At 41.0% G+C, this 21,423-nt stretch overlaps 2 protein-coding genes across 2 annotated transcripts in view; both read right to left on the bottom strand.

Annotated features, from left to right (window-relative positions):
- The window catches only part of LOC119649920 (RNA polymerase II-associated protein 1), a 30,177-nt gene extending 28,683 nt beyond the window's left edge, over nucleotides 1-1,494 (bottom strand). The window contains exons 1-5 of the mRNA XM_038052324.1: nucleotides 1,301-1,494; nucleotides 1,043-1,242; nucleotides 740-986; nucleotides 300-624; nucleotides 114-245 (exon numbers count right to left, since the gene is read on the bottom strand). Of these exons, the coding sequence (XP_037908252.1) occupies nucleotides 114-245; nucleotides 300-624; nucleotides 740-986; nucleotides 1,043-1,242; nucleotides 1,301-1,427 (1,031 nt within the window). The 5' untranslated portion in view covers nucleotides 1,428-1,494. The remainder of the gene's footprint in view (nucleotides 1-113; nucleotides 246-299; nucleotides 625-739; nucleotides 987-1,042; nucleotides 1,243-1,300) is intronic.
- A 4,565-nt stretch (nucleotides 1,495-6,059) lies between these two features.
- LOC119648847 (SET and MYND domain-containing protein 4) lies at nucleotides 6,060-20,901 on the bottom strand. The gene is made up of 8 exons (XM_038050721.1): nucleotides 20,505-20,901; nucleotides 12,675-12,857; nucleotides 12,480-12,620; nucleotides 10,963-11,164; nucleotides 10,790-10,911; nucleotides 10,100-10,736; nucleotides 6,331-6,490; nucleotides 6,060-6,271 (listed from the first exon to the last, which is right to left on the bottom strand). Exons 1-8 carry the CDS (start codon nucleotides 20,863-20,865, stop codon nucleotides 6,122-6,124), a joined length of 1,956 nt encoding a protein of 651 aa, XP_037906649.1. The 5' UTR covers nucleotides 20,866-20,901; the 3' UTR covers nucleotides 6,060-6,121.
- Nucleotides 20,902-21,423: the final 522 nt, after the last annotated feature.

The raw sequence follows: 21,423 nt of genomic DNA, 5'->3' as shown, positions 1-21,423 counted from the left end.
GGATACAGCCGAGAATACGAATGTAATTAGGAAACAAACGCAACCGTACGCGATAACTTGAAAATATATAAAGTTCCGCCCGAAAGGGCAGACATGGTTTTTAAACAACTAACCTGCATAATCTAAACAGCTCCTGTAAAGTGTAACCAGGTCGGTGCGGTTCGTCGCCATGTAAGTACAGCTCACGGTTATCTTTGTCAGTTTCAGGTTCGTTGTATGGCAGTAGAACTCCTTTCCAATCGAATCTGTTGACAAAATGTAAGCAGAACGAAAGTGAACGTTAATCGGGTATCACCTACCGCGCTTCAAAGGTTTCCCCGGGTTTCAACTTGGCCATTTGACTAGGCACATCTTTCATCCAGTCGAACTTGTCTTTCTCGATAACATCGAAATGGAGCCAGTTCTCGGACTCACTGGCTTTTAGTATTTCGGCGACTGCCTCGACTCCCACTTTCTCAGTTGGGTCCTCATCAGAGAGGTCCATGGTTTCCTCTGTTGGCTTTCGAAGTGGCTGTGGAGGAATCTCCTGGATGGTTTTGGATTTGCTTGTTTGAGCTGGTCTGTTATTGCATTTTTCCATTTGCTTCTTCCGCTTCTCTTCAATGAATCGCAATAAACCGGGATCTATGGAATAATATCGCAATTATGTGATTACCCAATTTCAGTTTAGATGAAAGGTTTTGGGAGCTTGAAATTCATGCAGTCAGTGAATTATCTTAAAGTTGGAAGGTTACTGTACCCAAGGATTTTAAGAGTTTCTCCCTTTCCGCTAGGATTTCTTCCTGCTTCATTTGTGCAATGAGTTCCAGATTTTCTTCGTGAATTGCTTTTGCGGTCCTCGTATCCTCCACTAATAAACTGGTCTCTCCATAGTTGTCTTTAAGTGTTTTTGCTGAAGGTTGGTCATCTGCTGCACGCGAACTTGAGACTTGATTCCGTTTCCTCTCCATTGACAATGCAAATAAACTCTTCCCACCCGAGGATTCCTTGAAATTCATATTGGAAATTAATTGTAGAGTTCAAATAGAAGAGGATTATTTACCGTAAATTGAATTTTTTCTACTCTAGGGAAACCGGCATCAATCTGTGGATCCATGTCCATTTCCTCACTCCCGGGCACTTTCGGTGCAGTGACTTGCTTTTCGACAATATCTCCTAAAATAATGCTTTCAGGAGTAGGTTTCGAGGCATCTTTGCATTCGATGTGATTACGGCTTTTCGAAAATAAAGACTGCTTTTTCCCTGATTTCAAAACGAACAGGTAAACACTTGTGGAGGTGTTTATTGTAGGTTAGCTTACCGCGGTCTTTGCGCACTACTTGTGCTGATGGACGGAAGTTTGGATTTTTGGCTTTTTCAGCGAGAAAGGATTCCTGCATTTGCAGAACATCGTCTTCAGTGTCAGTTTGCTTCGGTCGTTTATTCATTTCTTCTAAGCAGCGACTTCAACTACAGCACCGAAACAGGGTAAACAAACAACGTTTTGACGTTTTCGGCAGTCATTGCACAGAAATCCCATCAGCTGAGGTATTATGGTTGACAATTCCACAAAAAGAGGTCGCTTGCTGTAATTCTTGTACAGCGGTTTTTCCCGGTTTCCAAATTACACTGAAATTATAATTGACGCTCAATCTTATAAAATCTCAAACTTTCGTAGAATTAAAACAAGAAATAGTTGGGTCTTTCAAAGTTATTATCAACTGTCGCCCGTATTGTCATGTTTTCACGTTATACGCGAAAGATTGGTATTTGTTGATGAGGAAAAGATTTTTTATTGCGTTACATTTTCTTTTTCCACGTTTCTTTTAACACTTACACACTTACGTTGCACTAGTTTACAAATTCTTACATTATTAAATTCTTTTTGTAAAGCACAATATTTTTTTAGTATATTAATTCCTACTAATGACGGGTAAATCTATTCTTTCGCATTTTCTTCAATATGAGAATACCTCTTTTTAAGGTTTTATGTGAAACAAAACCTTATTAGAATCAAGTCGATCTCTGTCTGTCTTTTTTTTTTGAGGAGGTGGAAATATTCAAAAGACACTGGTCTGGACACACAAGCATGTGGGATTTTTACCCACTAAAACCACCCCGACTCCCTCCCTGCCCCGCGGAACCACCATAAGGTATTACATCACGGGGTGGAGTCAGCTCATTCTAGCTTACTCACCTTTCTTTTATACGCGGCGCACGTGACCGCACTTTTCTCCTCTCCTCTGTCTTTCGCAGTTTATTTTGGATATATGCGATCATGGAGTTGACCGCATCCCAATTCTCTTGATGTGCTAGCATTTTCGACACCAGATTTTCTGGTACCAGCACCTCTCCCAGAGTCTCCTCTAGATTCCTCTTTTCTTCCACAAATCTCGGACAGCGGAAGAATACATGCTCTGGGTCCCCCTGCGACTCCATCGCAATTTGGACAGTCAGGTGAGGTCTCCAATTTAAACCTGTGCAATTGGCGATATTCTCCATGCCCCGTGAGAAACTGGGTGAGATTATAATTATTCTCACCGTGTCGTCTCTCCAACCGCTCCTTGATGGCAGGAATGAGCCTATGAGTACACCGACCCTTTCCGGAGCGTTCCCATCGCTCTTGCCATCTATTTATGGATCTCTCCCTCTCAGTCTTCTTCGTACGCGATTAGGAAGAGATTGGCTTCGTATTGTATATGGTCGCCATCATCTCATCTGCCAAGATGTCAATCGGCATCATTCCAGAGATGACGCAACGCCTCCCTCCAAACAGAGGTTGCATCGAGCATGATCGAGGGCACCACCCTGGCTATAAGCAACCTAGAGGTATGCCGTGGCCCACGTTCGGCATCATCCTTGTCAGGGCCATCCTTGCAGTTGATGATTTGTCGCAAATATACTGCACATGTTTCTTATAGCTGAGCTTCCTGTCTGTCACCACCCCGAAGTATTTGATGGTTGGCTTGGAAGTGATGATATGATTCCCGATTCTAATACAGGCGTAATTTCTCTTCCGGCGCTTAGTGATGAGAACCGCTTCTGTTTTTTCCTCGGCAAGTGTCAGACCAGAGCTCTTAAGCACGCCTCGAACAACTCAGCGAACATGGCCGGTCTGGATTTCACGGCAAGCTTAAGGGCCTTATTCAGTACTCCGTCCAGACCCGGCGCTTTATTGTCTCCTAGTCTACCGCAGATATCCAGCAGCTCGTCTCTGGTGACTGACGGAATTGCGGTCACATTCAGACGTGGTTGGAATGTGTCGGTGCTCTCCTCTTGCTAGGGGAATAACCCCTGGATGATTTTCAGCACTTTCAGCAAGAGGGACACGTGATCAGCGGAGATGAACGGCCTCTGAATCGTCCCATCACGATTCTGTAGGCAATACAACACCGGACATTGATTACTTCCGGCAATATGCAGGTTACCTTTCACCTCGCCCAATAGGAATTTGGGGTCCCTATTGCACTCCCTGGCAATATGGCCCTTCTCCCCACGCATTCTGCATCGATCGGATCGATCAATGGTGCTGGTGCATACCTTCGCAAAGTGCCCAAACATGAGGCATTTAAAGCACCTCTTTAGTGAAGTCTGTTCTTTTAAACGACAGACAACCCATGCAATCCGAACTTTTCCTTCCCCCAACAACTTCTGGCTACCTCCGCTGGTACTCGTATTGTGGCCATTTGAGTACTGCCATAGACGTCGTAAATTTACAACAGAATCCTCGGCAAGTTCTCCCAACTTGAATTGCTCCTTCAGAGCGGTAGAAATTTCTCCTTTCGATGTCACTTAATCGAGATCCTTACATTGCATGTGGATCTTATGTTTTTGGGCACGCACAGCGGCATTCTCCCCAAGTGAGTTTTTCACCTGAGAGCGAAAGTCATCAGTTTTGCCCACGCTGAATCTTTTCAGCTCGAACAAGAGATCCCCTTTCTGGGTTCTTCGGATTCTGTTCACATTTAAGCTCTGATCTTTTAGGTCGGGATCAGCTTTGACTTTTTTGAGTATCTCCGCGTAGGACAGATTGCCTTTACTAGAGATAACAATCGCATCTGGACGAGTTTGCACTTTTGCCTTTCGTTTTGCTTTTTTGCTGGTAATTTTAGCTCATCCATCGTTTTCGTTCGTCTTGTGCTTCGCAACGCTGGTCGAGTTTCCTACATTCGTTGTACGATTTCCCCCTTCCTGGTGCTCTTAGGTGCCTCCTGATTATTTAAAGGATCCTCCTCTTTTTCACGTACTCGTTTATTTCGCCGTGATTCGATGGTAGTGCGATTAGGTGTCATTTGGGTCGATTGTGACACTGTTGGTACAGCGGGGCACTGCGGTCGAGGGATATCGACGATCAGGAGTCCGCTTGCTCACTCCCAAAAGCCGCCCGTACTGGTGTTCCGAGCCCCTGCATCGTAAGTTTCCTCCTTCTCTCGTCTTCCATGGTTGTTTTATGTTCTGGGTATCGTTCCCATAGCCATTTTGGTCCACGCACCAGATATGAGCAAACACTAGCCCATGCACAGTCAGAAAAGAAAAGTGCATGAACACATATTTACACATCAATAGGTATGCCACAATCCGCCAGCTGGGGTCGCGCCTGATGAGAGATTTGGCCACTCCTCACAGGTCCGTCTGCCTGTTTGTCCGTCACACCCGATTTATTTGGAAACGGCTAGACCGATTGTCACGAAAATTGGTAGGAACATGTGATCTGTTGTTCCCGTTTTACGTTTAAGGGGGGCTCCCCATACATGTGAATGGAGGGTGCAAAATTTTTTTTCCATAAAATATGGTCATGTGGGATATAAAATTAAAGGGCTTAATTAGTACTTTTCGAAACTGGCTCCATATTTGATATCGGGTGAAACATAGGGGTGTGAGGGCGCAAAATATGACCATCAAAAAGTGTAACAGGTCAACAAAATGAGTTCTTATGAATGGGGTCACAAAGAATTATTTTGTTTTAGTTTTTTAGTCATTTGTATATGAATATCAATTACTCTAAACAGATATGTGTGTATGTAGGTATATAGTATATGCGTGCTAATGAAGTTTTCGGGTAATGTCTAATTCATCGGCTCGATGGTTGGAAATCAGAATTGGTTCGAACACGATCCACTGTAATTCAATCGACGAACTGGACCACCTGCTTTCTGTATCGGGCACCACAATAGCTATTTGTTTCAACTTGTGCACAGTTAAATGGTATACGTATTGATAGACATTTCACGGATAACGTTTACGAACTTCACAATGGATCTAAATCTGACAACTTTTATCAACTGGATAACACTCAGTGATATGGGCCAGACAATTTTTATAGATGTGGTAAACTCGACTACGACTATTCGTTTTTAGCCATGACCGCTTAATTTCATTGGCGTTGACTAACTCAATCTTAATGGAGAATTCTAGGTAGCTATGTATACACTCCTTTCAGAGGTAGTGCAACAGATTGGTATTGGAACTACCTTCAGTGTATCGGACGAATTGGGTGAACCTATTTTCATAAGGCTCTTCGCAAGTAGTGTACAAAGGCAACGTCTCTACTATCCAGTCAGTATGGCTCGCGAGCCGCACAAGTTACTTCTTAGGAGACTCACAATCTGAAGGACAACATTTAATACGTTTGCGGACTTCCAAAGACGCCTAAGCTCTTGTGTCCGAAATGCTGCGTTCCAGAGTCCAGCCCTGCTCGTTAAGGCGCCCCTGTTTTGGATGCGTGTGTTTGCGTGGGCATTACAACGATGTCTTCCACAGTACCTTCGAAGCTTGTTATGTTGAAGCGACCCGATCCTACAGCTTTGATAATCACAAACTCCCTTACACATTCCCGAGCCTGGCTAGCACAAAGGCATGCAAGTTTGTTTCGACGGAACCTTTCAGTGGAAAGGAGGTATTTGCAGGCGGATCTTCACGTTTAATTCCACGACCTCTTTAGATTTTTGGGATAGCTTTGTCCTGTTGCTCGACCTCGATCGCTGGCCATCGCTGGTTCACATACCCTTTTGCTATGCTAATGAGACCAAAGTTTATAGTACCAATGATAAATAACTGGTAAAATAATCTCACCGATTCAATTTTATGACAGACAAATTTATTTTGAAATATATCAAAATCAAAGTCCTCCCTAAGATCTCGCTTATATTCTAAATGTTGTTCCTGTATCTGAATAGCATTTTCGAAGTGATTCCTGGGCAATTAGAGTATCCTTGTGAGGTAGTACAGCAACTTCGTAAAACAGAGAAATCCCCTCTTTGAAAGCATTGATTGCTTCTTCAGTTTTTTGATCCTGAAATGGAAAAAATATACATTTTGATACATTAAAGGAATCGTAAAATATCCACTTACATTCATAAATGCTCCAGCTTTTCGGTAAATTTCCTCACATTTAATAATGCTTGAAATGCTCTCCTTTAATGAAACATTCTTTCGACAAACATTACATCGAACGTCCTTCCCAATATCTTTGGGGAACTTTAAAATGCCATTGCATGAGGGTGTTGGGCACCTGAAATAATAGAAAATAGTTCATGTAGCATATCAGACCTATTTGGGAACACATTTTGTTTGAAAGGAATTTTGAATGCTACTAAATCATCCCTTGCGTCGAAGTCAGCTAGGAGCCCTAATACCTATTGAATCGAATTATCTATATACTGAACATGGAGAAATTTTGGCATCTGCATCATTTGCAGTTTCAAGGGGGTCATCCCGTGTGTCGGATTCGCGGAATCGAATTTTTTCGACTTATTCAGAACATATTTATGCGGTCTGCAAACTAGGATTATTGCGATTCATTCAGTAGTTTTTTTTATTCATTGAAAAAGCCGTAAAAACACCAAAATTCACAAAAAAAAAGTTTGACACTGCACCAAAAATTTAGCTTTTAATATTTTTTAATAATCCTATAATAGTTTGCGGGCTGTAGTTAAGTCTGTACGTTAAAATGTCGTTTACTTTTTTTCTTTTAGATGATCGCAGCGTCCTCTAGCGTGACAGCAGGAAAACACTTTTTTTGGAGATGGGTGTATACATTGCTCTGTATTTCAATAACGAACTATGCGATCTGACTGGAAAAATTACGGTGCACGTTCAAGATATTAATAAATCTTTGGTGAAAAATTCGTATTTGTATCTTTACCCAGTTCTTCCAAAAAAAAAACTTAAAAAGCGAAAAAACGCCTACACACGGGATGATCCCCTTAAGATTCATGTCAAGATGTGACGAACTTTCTCAACTCATGTAAATCATTAATTCAATTTTCCATACATTTAGTTGGCATTTAGTTCCTTAGGAGAATTTCCTTTTTTCCGTTTCGAGTCATTGCTAATGTTAATCGTTAGATTTTTTCGGCAGTTAAGAAGTTATATTCATTAACCCACGTCTCTTCACTGCTTTTGCTATCTCGTCTCGACGTTGTTTTTTAAAAACATGCAAAATACCAAATAGTATAGTCTTTAATAGTGTTGGATGTATGACTGGAATGAGACAAGTTTCCTAAGATCCCACGATCCTCTCTAAGTGCTTTAAGCCACTCAAATATTTTCGTTCTGAATAGAATCGGCGCATCAAAACTCCTCTGGATAGCCTTTACATAAACTTGTCTCTTCTTTGAAACATTGTGCGAATTCTTTCTAAAGCTAACTGGTCTACTTAAGAAAGAATTCGGAAAAGACGTAATAGTTTTAAGGTGGCGAATCGGGTTATTAGTCGTTAAGATTTCAAAAAAGCCAACCATCCCGTGCGAAAATGGGAGGACTGTCATCGGGGTACTCTGGCCTGAGAAAATCTTGGAGGAAGAGCTGATTCGACATATGGGGCAAATACCGTTAAAGAGGCAGTGGATAGTTCATACTTCAAGAAAGGGCGACAATTCCGGGGAGGAGTCTAAGGGTGATTGCCGGTGATTTCAACGCTTAGGCATTTTAATCGGGCAGTAGAAAAGCAAATAAAATAGAGTTTATTATAGGCTTTTGTGCAATTAGATTGTAGTTCTGGCCAATGAAGGTGATGTAAGCACTTTTCGGAAAGAAAAGTCTGGCTTAGCATTGACGCGTGATATGTGCTGGTGTGTCAGTGAGGGCTACATCCGCAGCGATTTGAACTACTGGGGGAACCACAAGGCAAAGGACCCGAAATCGAGAAAGGTGTCAGGTTGGCCCGTAAAAGCCGATGAGTGCATGAGGAGACCTTCATAGAGGTGTGGTTAGACTAACCTAATAAAGTAGGCGCCTCTCCAGAAAGAAACCCTTCATAAGCACTGACCAAGTGCCTAATTTCTTGATAAAAATCATTTAAAGGTTATTCCCCAGCAAGAGAGGGATACTGACAGATTCCAACGACCTCTGAATGCGACTGCAATTCTCGTAGTGACCAGAGACGAGCTGTTAGAGATCTGCGGTAGAATAGGCGACATTGAACCCCCGGGCCTAGACGGAGTACCGAATAAACCATTTAAGCTCCCCTCGTAATTCAGACCGCTGCTCACTGAGTTGTTCAAAGTGTGCATGTCCGAGGGGATATTTCGTGCCGCGAGGAAGTGGCAAAAGTTGGTACTACTGCCTCATGCTGGTAAACCTTCATTTGAATCATCCTCTTACAGATCCATATATCTTCTGGACACTGTGTGGAAAATTTTAGAGCGATTAATTGATACCCATTGACCCAGGATTTAAAAAAAGGCAGGTCTACAAGCTTTTTGTCTGAAGTCATTACAGGTGATAAGAGTTAGTGTTAGGAGTATGACCAAAGACAAAACAAGCGTCAACTCGGTTATCTCCTCCAGATAGAAAAAGGAAGGTAAGTGGAATCAAATGTGAAGAACATGGTGATTGTCTTGTTTTGATGTTCGTAAAATTAGCATTGAGAATTTGTTTCCCCTGGCAAGATTGTTAAGTAGAATTTTTATTTCAAAGAGAACTAAAAGTGAGCCGTTTTATGATGTGAAGGCGGCCAAAAATATTGAGAAATGGGCACTAGATGATATCAAAATTGAACACTTTCAGAGTTGCTTCAATCAGTGGGGAAAAAATACTTGTCAAGTGTGTCACATCTAATTGATGGTACTTTGAAGGTTCCTAAAGTAATTTTGCAAGAAAAGATAATAAGTAAATTTTTATAACAGCAATCCGGTTACCTTTGGGTCCCCCACATTGGATAATTCCACTACTAACAAAAATGAAAATGCAATTGAGTAGAAGATGAAGAATAGCAAAAGAATAGTTTATTTGATCAAGAGGCCCCGCGGCGGAATGTCGGTTCCTTCGCACTTCAGCAACCCTATTAACGAAAATGTTACCACTCAGTACACAAACGATCACGAAGGAGAAAGGCTGATCGTTGACCTAATCTGAGGGCAGATTAACCAGGTTCCTTGGTCAGTTTAGATGCCACAACAACAGAAATCTTCTTTTCAGTCCCTAGAATTTCCACTCCTACAATAAACCCGAGTTTATCTCCACAATCGTATGGGTGAAATCATTTGGTTTATGGTAGAAATTTTAATAATTCTTCGGTCTGACTCAAGCTTGTAGTTGCGCGGTACAATTCGGGTGCCGTATTTCTCAGCAGAGGCGTTTTTTAGGCCTAACATCCATCACCCAGGCTCAATGACAATTAATTAATTGATGGCTTGCTGTGCAATTTTTATGATTACTTTACATATCATTGATGTTAAAAGTACATACTTTACAATATATAATCTTTGAGACGATAAATGATCGTTGCGATATTCGCTGGAATTAAAATAGTTGGGTAAAAATGATCCGGCAGACCAACTAGCACCTGCTTGCCAAATGTCCTTTTGCTTACTATTCATATGGAGTAATGAGAGTGGTTTTGAAACTTCACTTCTTGCAAATTTACGGTATAAAATATAATAATCATACATCATATCTTCTTTTGGGAAAATACTCAGTTCTTCTAACGAATGATGCTTAAGAAAGTTGAAAAGGATGAATATTCGAAGTTCACTGCTCCGTAAAGATAATCTACCTAGTTTCTTTTGATGCCATTTTAACAAGTTCGACCATTGTAGACGATGTGTTTTTCGTCTCTTGTGTACTCTCTTTGATTGGGAAAGAAAATAATTTGAATCCATATAATCTAATCACTCACCTGAACCTTACATTTCGGTCAATTTTCTGTAGCACAGGCCAATTTTCCCGACAGGCGTCGCAACTACACTTAAACCAGTATCGTGATCGTAAAATTCGTAACCTTTCTTTTAAAGTCATTTTCGTCACAATTGGTCCATAATTCTCTGAAACTGGATCTCCTGCTTTGACCGGCCTTGTACACACTAAAACAAGCTTCTTTCCCACGAAGAGTCTTGCAACACCAGGACAGCAGTCATGGTTAAAATATGAACCAGTCTTATATATTGCAGCCCCAACATAAACCGTTTTCGCATTGTCAAATTTGTGATCTCCACTGATGACAATCTGGTGGACTTCATGCGCATTGAATTGTAGAACTTGTAGTAGGCCCAATAATGATACAGCCACTTCCAACTCTTTTCCTATTGGATCGGCCGACTCAGTAGTTCGTCTTCCAAAGTAACCACATTTTTGTAGGCAACGAAGTAGGAAAGCTGACATGAGAGTTCGTTGAAGATAATCCTGAGGCGTCCTTAAGTCCTTGTGAGCACAGAGTTTTGATATGAGGCCATTCGCTGTTGCCAAACCTTCATCAACACTTGATGATTGAGTGAAAGTTCGTAATGCCAAAAAGCACAGAATAGACATTCCCGATCCTAGAAGTATTACAAATCAAATCTTTATTTTATGATAACTAAACTCCACTTACCAACAAGTAAATCCGAAAATGTGCATTCGTACTTATGATAAGAGTTCCACGCTGCAGTCATACATTCATCAGAACAAAATGCTACGCCGGAGCAACTAGGGCAGCAAACTGGAATTTCTAACCTGTAAATAGGGAACATAGATTTACTTATATTTTTCTGAGAGCGATTGTACCTTGTGAAACAATGTAGGCAGTTGCTACCAAATAATTTAGGCAGTAAGCAAGCTACAACAGGCTCTTCCATGAGCACTACATCACCGGCATTTACATTGTCTTTCGCTGCCATGTATTTTCCCTTTTCGCCAGATTCGACTACTTCTAGTAGGTTTGAAGCCGATTCGATATTTGGATTTTCACCTCCTGCCAGTGCGTGTGCTGCAATCGTTTGAATTCTGAATTTAAAATAATTTCAAGAAATAAAATCGTTGCTCCTTATTTGCTGATTTTTTTTACTAGCAAAATGTTCAGAGAATTTTTTAATTTTAGTGTACCATAAGCTTCGGGTTTACCATCTGCTTTCATTTAGTCTGTCTCTCGAAAGTTATGTTGGGTCTTCATACGCATTCAGAGGAAGGAACTTGGGGTTTATAGTGGAGCTGACATATGTGGGCGCCACTTTAGCCTGAAGAGATAGAAAAACGAGAACGCCTTCAAACGGTTGTGCGTTGATGCCGACATAAACCTTTGGTGTGAGGTTTACAAGTTGGGAATGAAAAGACTTCAAAGGTCACTCCAAGTGATCCGTCCAGCTGGCCTAGCTCAGTGAGTGCTTGGTACCTCTAGTCACAGAGGAGAAACGGCGGAAATTATATGATTTGATGGGCGACAGTAAGGCCCCACGTGTGGATAGCATAGTCATAGGAGTTCCTGGGTATTTAGCGAGTGTGGTCGACGACTATCTCTCAGAGAGCGTCGTCACAGCAGGGGCACCGTAGGGCTCAGTATTGGGTCCCTTGTTGTGGAATATCATGTATAATGCTTTTGTCGCCCGCGACAGAAGAGATTACGATTGTTGGCTCTGCCGGGGTGCTGTACCATGGGAGAAGTATACAGAAAACAGGAATGCAGCAAAGTTAGATCCGTATGATCCCTGCAGCACAGATGGAGCGAGTTCTCAAAGAATCGGTGCATGAATAGGCTCACTCCTAAGATTGGTCATCACAACCAAGCGTTGAGGTAGAGTATGAGTTCGAAAAGAATACTTGCGGGGATACTGAAGAACAGTGAAAGGAGAGTGCATGCTCTTCGTAGAATTTTAGTAAACTGAAACATATTGTCAAAAGCTGACAACCATGGCGCGTAGGTGAGTATGCCCTACAATATATTTACATATATTGTATTTCGAATCTTATGGCTGGTGGGTAATGATTTCCCCTTTATTCGTGATACAGAGAACTATGGATAGACAGATAGTGTGACGATTCTAATAGGTTTGTTTCTTACCTACTAAAGCGACCTTAAAACTTTAGATCTTCTCTTTTTAAGTTATCGTGAATTATTTTCAAAAAATTCGTACAATATGAATGATAAGCAAAGTTAGCTCAAATCTAGAACTTTTCGAAAATAGGCACAAAAGTTCCAAGGATAGGGGACTATAATAAGCGAACTTAAAAGCGTACAAAATTGACAATAAAAGCAAAGTTAATAATTTTCAAATTCAGATTAGTTACAAGAAATAAGTGTAGCTCACCTTGACAAACAGTCTTCTCCTTCACGTTGGGAACAATTCCACTCAACTCTTGCCTGAATTTTTCGATTTTGTGTTTTTCACCCTCTAATAGTTTTTCCAAAATACCCATAGATATTTTCGCTTTTGCATGTTCTCCCATCACTGAAATGTAGATATTAAAGCCAGATACAGTTTATATTAGGGTTTTTATCATACGGGCATATGCTTTAGTCATGCGCCAGTAGTATTCAGGATTTTCCTTTATATTGAATCCATTTTTTGCAGCTAATTTAATGTCCTGAAGTGCATGGATGCCATCCTTCTCTGTCAAGAGAATTGCTGATCTTATCCAATAAGCCATTGCTAATGAAAATCCACAATCAATTTGCTTGTCAATTCCTGCAAGTGAAAGAAATTAAGGATCATATAGACAAGTTGGCTAATGGAAGTTTCAGGTACTAAAGTTTTTGTAGATTTATTATGTGGAAATATATGATATTATATATTAGGTTTGCGACGGTTCTATTTGTACTTAGTTAATACACATTAAATATCATACAAATGCAAATACATTCTATATATGGTGTCTTATGTTAGTTTGCAGCGTAGTTATACGAATGAGATAAATATAACTTACTACAATTTTTTTTAGTCGTTATAGGATTTCAATCAAATTTTCCGGTATGGTGCTTCATGTCTTGACATATGTTACTACTATATATTACTTATTAAATTTTATAATTCTAGGATGAACTTAACCTATTGATTATTGTTGTTAAAAGTAAATTTTTAAAAAATTGTAATAAATAGATGAGCATTCAACTGATATGAGAAACAAATGCTTATCTTTTAAGGTGGAGAGTCTATAGACTTTTTTTTCTTATATGTGTTGAATGTTCACTCATTTATTATATTTTTTTTTAAATTTACTCCTAAGAAGGAACATGGGTTGAATATAAGTTGGTTCAAGTTAAAGTTGTTTGTACTCAAATTGATTTTCAGATTCAAACTTGACATCTATATAGTCTCAGGGTCCAATGAGAGTTTCATTGTCGTTACACTTAATGCTTTGCAAGTAATTGGGTAGGGCTGACAACCCTACACGGAAAACAACTTGTTACGAAGCCACAATAAGAGCCTCGGACTGGACGGATAACACAACGACGAACCCGGCAACGAGAAAGGAATAACTATTTGCAGCGGTCCCTGTACAGAAATGAAGCTGCTGAGGAGCTAGCCGATAGCCTCTTCCAATATAGGGCTGATGTAACATCGTTACAGGAGAAGACAGGGACCGGTTTCCTGGAGAAGAGTCGCTACACCATATATTATAGTGGCCATCCAGTAAACCATGTGCTCGGAGTAGGTTTCTTAGTCAGCCAAAAAATGAAACCTGCTGTTATTGGCTTTGAAAACATGAGCGAATGGCTAAGTACTCTGCGCTTGCGAGGCAAATTTAGAAATATACGCCTCATTAACGTTCACGCCTCTACAGAGGAGACTGCAGAGTGGGAGAAGTATACCTTCTATGACGCAGTAGAACGAACCCTCGAAGCCTGTCCCAGATATGATATCAAAATCATACTTATGTACGTTTGCTCCCATAGCTTACAAAAGAATACAAATGATAACGGACTGCGGATCATTCAATTAGCAGTGTCACACGAAATGGTTGTTGGAAGTACCTAGCTTGCACGGAAAGCGGTCCACAAACATATGTGGGCCTCTCCAGACGGGACCACTTTCAACCATGTGTTAATCGAACGGCTTGATGAATGTCAGAACATATAGTGGGGTCAATATAGACTCGGATCACCATCTCGTTGGCATGGTGCTCCGAGCTCGAATAACAACACCACCCAGAATTCCCTCTGACAATCAGGTGAGAGTTAGCACTGAAGCTATCTACTACACAGCCCTCCTGGAGATGAAGCATCAACAAATGATCTTTAGAACCACCTGAAGAACGTTATCATAAATACGGCCACAAATATACTTGGCCCCAGCCGCAGAAAAAGTTGGAATGGCTGGTTTGACGATGAATGTAAGTTAGCAACGGAACTGAAGAATGCTGCATATCGAGTAATGTTGCATTCTCAAAGAACGCGGGCACGCGCGGAGACTTATCACAAACTCCGCCGAGCGGAGAAGCGACTTCACAGACGGAAAAAGGTAGCCTGGGAGAACCAATAAGTCTGTGAACTCGAAAAGTACAGGGAGCAACCGCACCAGGCACAGCAGGCGAAAGTTTTACCAACAAGTCAGCAGAATGAAGCCTTACACACCTCGATGTTCATCCTGCCGAGACAAAGAGGGAAATCTGATTTCCGTCAGAATGGGCATATTGAAGTGACGGGTTGAGTACTTTGATGAGCTACTGAACAACCAGAACATTGGCGAGTTGGACGTCCCGCCAACTGAAGATGACGGACAAATACTGCCACTACCAAGTATAGAAGAAACAGTCCGTGCAATTCATCGGCTAAAAAACCGTAAGTCGCCAGGAGGCGATGGAATTACAGCCAAATTGGTTAAATATGGAGGCGACCAGTTATACCAAGTGGTTCATCAACTTGTGCTCAAGGTATGGAACAGCGAATCAATGCCTGAAGATTGACAAGGAGGCATTATCTGTCTCATACATAAAAAGTTAGATATCACACAGTGCAGCAATTATAGAGGTATCATGTTGCTGAGTACCATCTATAAGATATTCTCTACTATCTTGCTAGGCTGGATAGCTCCATACGCTCGAACCATCATTGGCCCATACTCCAGTCAAATCAGCAACAGATCAGATTTTCTCTCTGCGGCAAGCGATGGAAAATTGATGGAATATGGACATCAGTTGCACCATCTATTTATCGACTTTAAAGCCGCCTATGATAGTATGGCCAGGGTAAAACTGTACATGACCATGAGAGAATTCGGTATCCCGACGAAATTAATAAGACTGACTAGGCTGATCCTGACCAATGTGCGAGGCCAGATAAAAGCATTCGACATCAACAACGGTCTACGACAAGGGGATGCCCTATCATGCGTTCTCTTTAACATGGCCCTCGAGAAAGTGATCCGTGATGCTGAGGTAAATACAAGAGGTACGATTCTCGTTAAGTCCACCCAACTACTGGCCTATGCTGACGATATTGACATCATGGGAAGGACCACCCGACACGTACAAACTGCCTTCATCCAGATCGAGCAGGCGGTGATTGGCGCGAGATCTTGGGCTGCACATCAATGAATGCAAGACAAAATATATGGTGGCAACGTCAGCACCGAAAACTAACAAACCAACAACATCAAACCGCTCTGGTCAAACGGGAAGATTAAGGATAGGAGACTACAACTTTGAGACCGTTGATAATTTCTCCTATCTAGGGTCGAATATCACCACCGATAACAGCTACGATGATGAAATCCGCGTACGGTTGCTGTCAGCCAACAGACTCTTACTATACAAGACAATGATCTTGCCAGTCCTCATGTATTCCTCGGAGACTTAGGTTCTTAGCAGGAAAAATTGCGAACTCTTGGCCGCGTTCGAGAGAAGAATCCTCCGAAGAATTTTTGGCCCCCTACATGAGGATGGACGATTCCGTAGCCTACATAACGAAGAAATCTATGAGTGATACCATGACCGTCCGGTTGTGGATAAAATCCGGCTCAATAGGTTACGGTGGGCGGGTCACTTAATCCGTATGGATGAGGATGATCCAGCCCGGAAAGTCTATAAGGGCAATATCTATGGTAGAAAAAGAAGACGAGGCAGACTCTGCCTAAAATGGGGCGATGGCGTAGGCCAGGACGCCAGACAGCTTTTAGGGATATCGAATTGGTGGACCTCGGCGCAAAACCGGGATGTCTGGAGTTCCTTATTAAGGCAGGCCTCGACCGGATACCGGTTGTTGCGCCGTTGATGATGATGATGAAGGGATAACATAGTAACGAAGTTTCATTTCGATGAGAAGTTTGAAACACGTTGGAGTAACAGGGCAAACTGGTAGAGCGTAGCTTTAACATACGGCTTAAACAAGCAACTGATAACGTCAATATACCAGACGGGTCCCTCACAGCAGAGGGAGCGGATGTCGGGGTCATTTATCCAAGGAAAGTCTATTTTGAAATAATGGGTAAGCACACTAGCATATTCTAGGCAAAAATATATACCGCAGACAGATGTACCTCCTTCAACCTCCAAACTATAGGGGACAGAACATTGCTATTCTGACCGACAGCGTGGCGGCGATCAAAGCACTTAGGTCCAAACAGATTAACTCTAAATTGGAGTAGGTATACGTTGAGAGACTGAATACGCTCGGCTCGCACGATAGCATAGATCCCTATAATAAATTACACTATTTTGTTGCAGTCATTGCACCCACGAACTCAAATTTTGGGCCGACTGTATCATACGAGAAACAACACCATGCCTTCATTGATCCGCCTTCAACTTTGACCGTCGGCACTTGGTATATAATGTCCTAATGTTTTTCAAAAGGGAGTCAAACAAGACGAATTCCTTCAATTGAAAAGAGCATATATTTTGATCAGTCGGACAAGAAGATACTGCAGTCCAGCCTTTGACACTCCATTCAACGTGCTCTCAAATCTTTCGTAACAGTTTTTTTCGGATGTGGATAACCTTCGATTGGGTAGAAAAGCAATCGGTTTTGCATACCTAGGCATTCAACAATATAATGTACCAGAAATAAGACATAAAAAAACAAAATTTCATTGTCTACCGCAAACCATTTCTCGCCGTACCTGTTGTGACTACTAACTTCAACAAACTATCGGGGTAATTTGTGACATGAGGTCGCTATTTTAAATGATTTTTTTCACACAATACGGACAAACAGACGGCCCTGGTCCTCGGCGGATTTTTTCGGACGTTCGCTACCTTTCTTTTTTGTAATGGGGTTTGTGTTACAAAATCGGACTGCAAGATGTTGAATTCTTTAGCAACTACTCTTTGATGTTTTTGTACTACTTTATTGATAAAAGGCTCCAGCTTCTCGGCCAATTGTTTTTTAATAACACAATAAATCAACACTCCCTCCCAGCATCCTCAACAAAAAATATTATTTATTTACATCGGCCTGGTTTAGGTCTAGACTGATGACGGATTTCACTTAAATATAATTCGTACCCATTACGTGTTTGCGATTATATTTAGATGGAGCATTTTCTATCTATCGTTACTTTCGGTCAGGCTGCTCCCAGGGCAGAGGTGAGGCAGCGTCTGATGAGTTGCCTCTGCCCTAGACGAAACCGTCAGTCAACTTTTTGTCTTTTTTTGTAAACTTGGGTTTAACTCAAAAAAAAGAGGAGTCCAGGAACTGCAAAAGAGGGAGTAACTTGCTCCCCAAGTGGTTGGGTCCGTCACTAAGTGGGTGCGGACTTAGGACTCATAGCATCCTCAACAAAAAATATTATTTCTTTAATGGTGTTATTAAGGAAGGTAGAACACCATATCTTATCTTTAAATATCATATATAATATAATGATATATCATCGTTATCTTTAAATATCATGAAGATTCTTAAAAACTGCATTCGCGAGTTTTATCAAAATTCCGTGAACCAATCCGGGTTTGTCAAGAACTGTGAAATTATTGACGCAATATAAGTTGCGCGGTTAACCATGAGGACTTAGAGAAGGCGTTTAAGCATGTTCCATAAAAACTCATGGGGTAGGCTCTAGGTTTAAACTGTTCTACTGTAATCGAAGAGTGAATTTAAAAATTTGGTAGGTATTTCAAAGCTGCTTCGTGCCTTTGTTGGTGTTTATCAATAAAGCGCCTTTTTGGCACTCTTCCCTACACACTGCCCTATGCGGATGGTGTTTTGCTAAAGTACATAAAATTTGAGCGACTTGTCCAAAAGTGGATTATCACCTCATGTAGCACAACGTGTGATTGGATCTGAATAATACAGAATTTTTGACGACCGACCTCAACGAAAGAGGTGCTAGCACTGTCAGTGATTTAAGTACCTTGTATCGGAGCACTCAACCAATTGTGAACTAACAATAATATAAATTAAGAAAAGAACAAGGTGTTGTTCCTTATTCTGTAAATATTTTTATTTTCCTTCCGCATACAATTATTTCGGAGACTACGTGTCTCCTTCCTCAGTGATAGTACCGAATTAGCTTTTGGCGACAGTCATGGAAGGGTGGCACACCACCTTAATCAGTGCCTTCATGTGAGGGTGCCAATACCTCAAGCCCTATCCATATACGGAGAGGCATTTTTCAGGGGATTCGTTGAGTCCCCTTTCGTTTTGCATGGCACTGAACCCCCTTTCATGGTTACTCAATGATGCTAGAAGACATGGTTTTGCAATAAAGTATGACTTACGTGCTAGGTGCGAACTGACGCACTTGATGTACTTAGATGACATCAAGTTGTATGTTGGTACTGACGACCATCTTAGAACTCTGTTGCGAATAGTAGACATGTTCAGCCGTAATATTCGGATGGATTTGGATAAGACAAGTGTCGAATCGAAGCCACACGCAAAGGTCATCACGAGCCGCATGCCAGACATAGCATTGGTGACCTCCACAACCAGACTATGACCGAGACAGACTTCTACAAGTACCTAGGAATGCAAGGAACCGATGCTCGAGTTGGCCATCTGAAAAATGCTCTCCTGTCCGAATTCCTGTGACGTGTGAAGCTGGTGTTGAAATCGCATCTCTCGGGGAAGAATAAAAATAAGCGCATTAAATGTATTCGATATCCCTTCACTGGGTTATGCGTTCGGAATATTGCCGTGGACGAAAACCGACTACTATGTCCAAATTTTGAATGCATCATCCAAACTCTGGCATGGAGTGGATAAACCTGCCTCGTGACATCGGAGGTAGGGGCGTGGTTGACGTGGCAGCACAAGATCATCGCCAAGTCAACTCGCTGCGCGCTTATTTTTACAGCAAAGAACAGGCGAGTCCTTTGAATGCGGCTGTTTGTAAGACAGACTGTGGGCTGACTGCATTTAACTTTCAATCCTCTGAATGAGGTGAAGTCGGACCAATAGTGGATCAATGAATGGAAGTCGAAGGCAATGCATGGTAATCAAAGTACTTAAAGTTGAAGGATGAACCTTTATTTATTTTCATATGTCAATAAATAGCTTCAATTAATTGTATAGTTTAGAACGCAGATTTCTAAATGCAGAACGCTTTCTCTAAGTAGTAGTAGTATGTAGTTTCTATCTAAGGACCGGATTAGGTCTCTGAGGCTTATTTAAAATGCTGAAGGCACGCAACTGTTCTATAAGATACCAGAAGTTGTTACAAATATTTGTTTTCATTAGTGGAAACACTACCTCTTCGCATAGTCCTATACAATAAAATGCATCATTTTTATGATATAGGTCTTTGGATGCTGTCATCACCACATTATCTAGTTCGTTGAAAAAAAGGATCGCGGAATTTTTCGCTATATTTATTATATGTTATCATATTTTTTGATTATGTCTTATTTGTAGATCGCTGGGAAAATCGTATGGTATCGTTATTTCTACATATACTCTATCTTATATAATTTGTTAAACGGGTCGTTTTTTATCAAATTGAAAGTACACTCGAGGCATCGGTTATTGTGGCGGATTTATCAGAAACTTAGATATGGTAGGGTATATTTATATAGGCACGGAGCCGGATGATCGTAGACCTAGACATTTAATTCTACATAGAAACGAAAGTGCCTTGGAACACAAAATATCTAAATTCTATCTCAAAGTTTGCATATATGTTCTAGAAGACAATGCACTCGTGATACTTAATGACCAGACTAGGACTTCCACTTCATTCACAAATCTCTCGGAAATTTACATGAGTCCGATATACCAAATGTGTCCCAATATTTTCTGGCTTGTTCAGACTTCAAAGTGGCTCAGTTAGTGACTCTAAACCACTTATTACAACTCTCAAACGATTAGTTTATTGAATTGCTAATATAGTTGACAAAATAAAATATTACACGTTAGGTTGCTGAAATTCAAAAGTGAATCTTGAACCACGAAACTTTACCTTTGGGTGGAGCTCGAACAACAGCATGGTTCAGCATCATTAATGCTTTTTTATTATCCTCCATTAATAGAAATTTCTCCCCTTGAATTCTCCGTTGCGATGAAAACGCTGCATCTTTTTCTTTGAACACCGGTTGTACATGTTCAAGAATGCCAATCACTGGCCCGCAAACTTCTGGGTCGTTGAATAATGACATAATTCGTTCACTATCACTTTTCATATTTTTAAAATGGGTTTTCAGCCACTTATCACTACATGATTTAAGAACTTCATTATAGAACTCTGCGAAAAATCCTTGAGAATCGGATTGAATTGTCCTTTCACTGCAAGCTTGGGTATATCCCGGATCTAAATCTTCCATGATTCCGAGTCTAAAAATTTATTTCATTTACCACTTCTGTACGTCTAAAGCAGAACTGATTTGCTTTCTCGAAGTATATTGCTCGCAACGTGCTACGTGAGCTATTTTTAACGTCTCCCGGCGAAAATATCTCATCCGAATATTGAAAATCCTCTCAGCATTAGATCTGGATATATGTTAATATATCTAGCGGGGCTTTTTGGTACTGGGAGCTAAACGTGTTGAATGCTTCTTATCTCTACTCTGAAATGAGGAGCCAACTGTACTATCACCTTCAGTAACATTACAATGTGGGTGACATAGGATTTTGCGTGGGCATTTGATTGTGTCTTTCAGATTTGGTAGACGAACTGCTAGTTTGAAAGCATACTTGAGTCCAATAGGCAACTTATCAGAAAGATTAAATTTACGATCGAATTATGTCCTTTTAATTTCACTAAATTATCGTTTCTACCTATTTTTTTTTTCTTTCGCCATGATCGGTTTCGCCATTTGGCTCTTGGATCTGGAAGCAATTTCGAGGCTTTTAAATTCCCATTCAGCGTATCAGGCCACCGT

The sequence above is a fragment of the Hermetia illucens genome, chromosome 2 (assembly GCF_905115235.1).
Source record: "Hermetia illucens chromosome 2, iHerIll2.2.curated.20191125, whole genome shotgun sequence".
In the NCBI taxonomy this organism is placed as follows: Eukaryota; Metazoa; Arthropoda; class Insecta; order Diptera; family Stratiomyidae; genus Hermetia; species Hermetia illucens.
This window is presented reverse-complemented; position numbering and strand designations above follow the sequence as displayed.

Coding starts and splice junctions, on each gene's coding strand:
- LOC119648847 (XM_038050721.1), bottom strand. CDS start 20,865: ATGGAAGATTTAGATCCGGGATATACCCAAGCTTGCAGTGAAAGGACA. Junction 11,165..12,479: donor GGAGAAGACTGTTTGTCAAG/GTGAGCTACACT, acceptor AAACGATTGCAG/CACACGCACTGGCAGGAGGT. Junction 10,737..10,789: donor ATTTTCGGATTTACTTGTTG/GTAAGTGGAGTT, acceptor TAATACTTCTAG/GATCGGGAATGTCTATTCTG.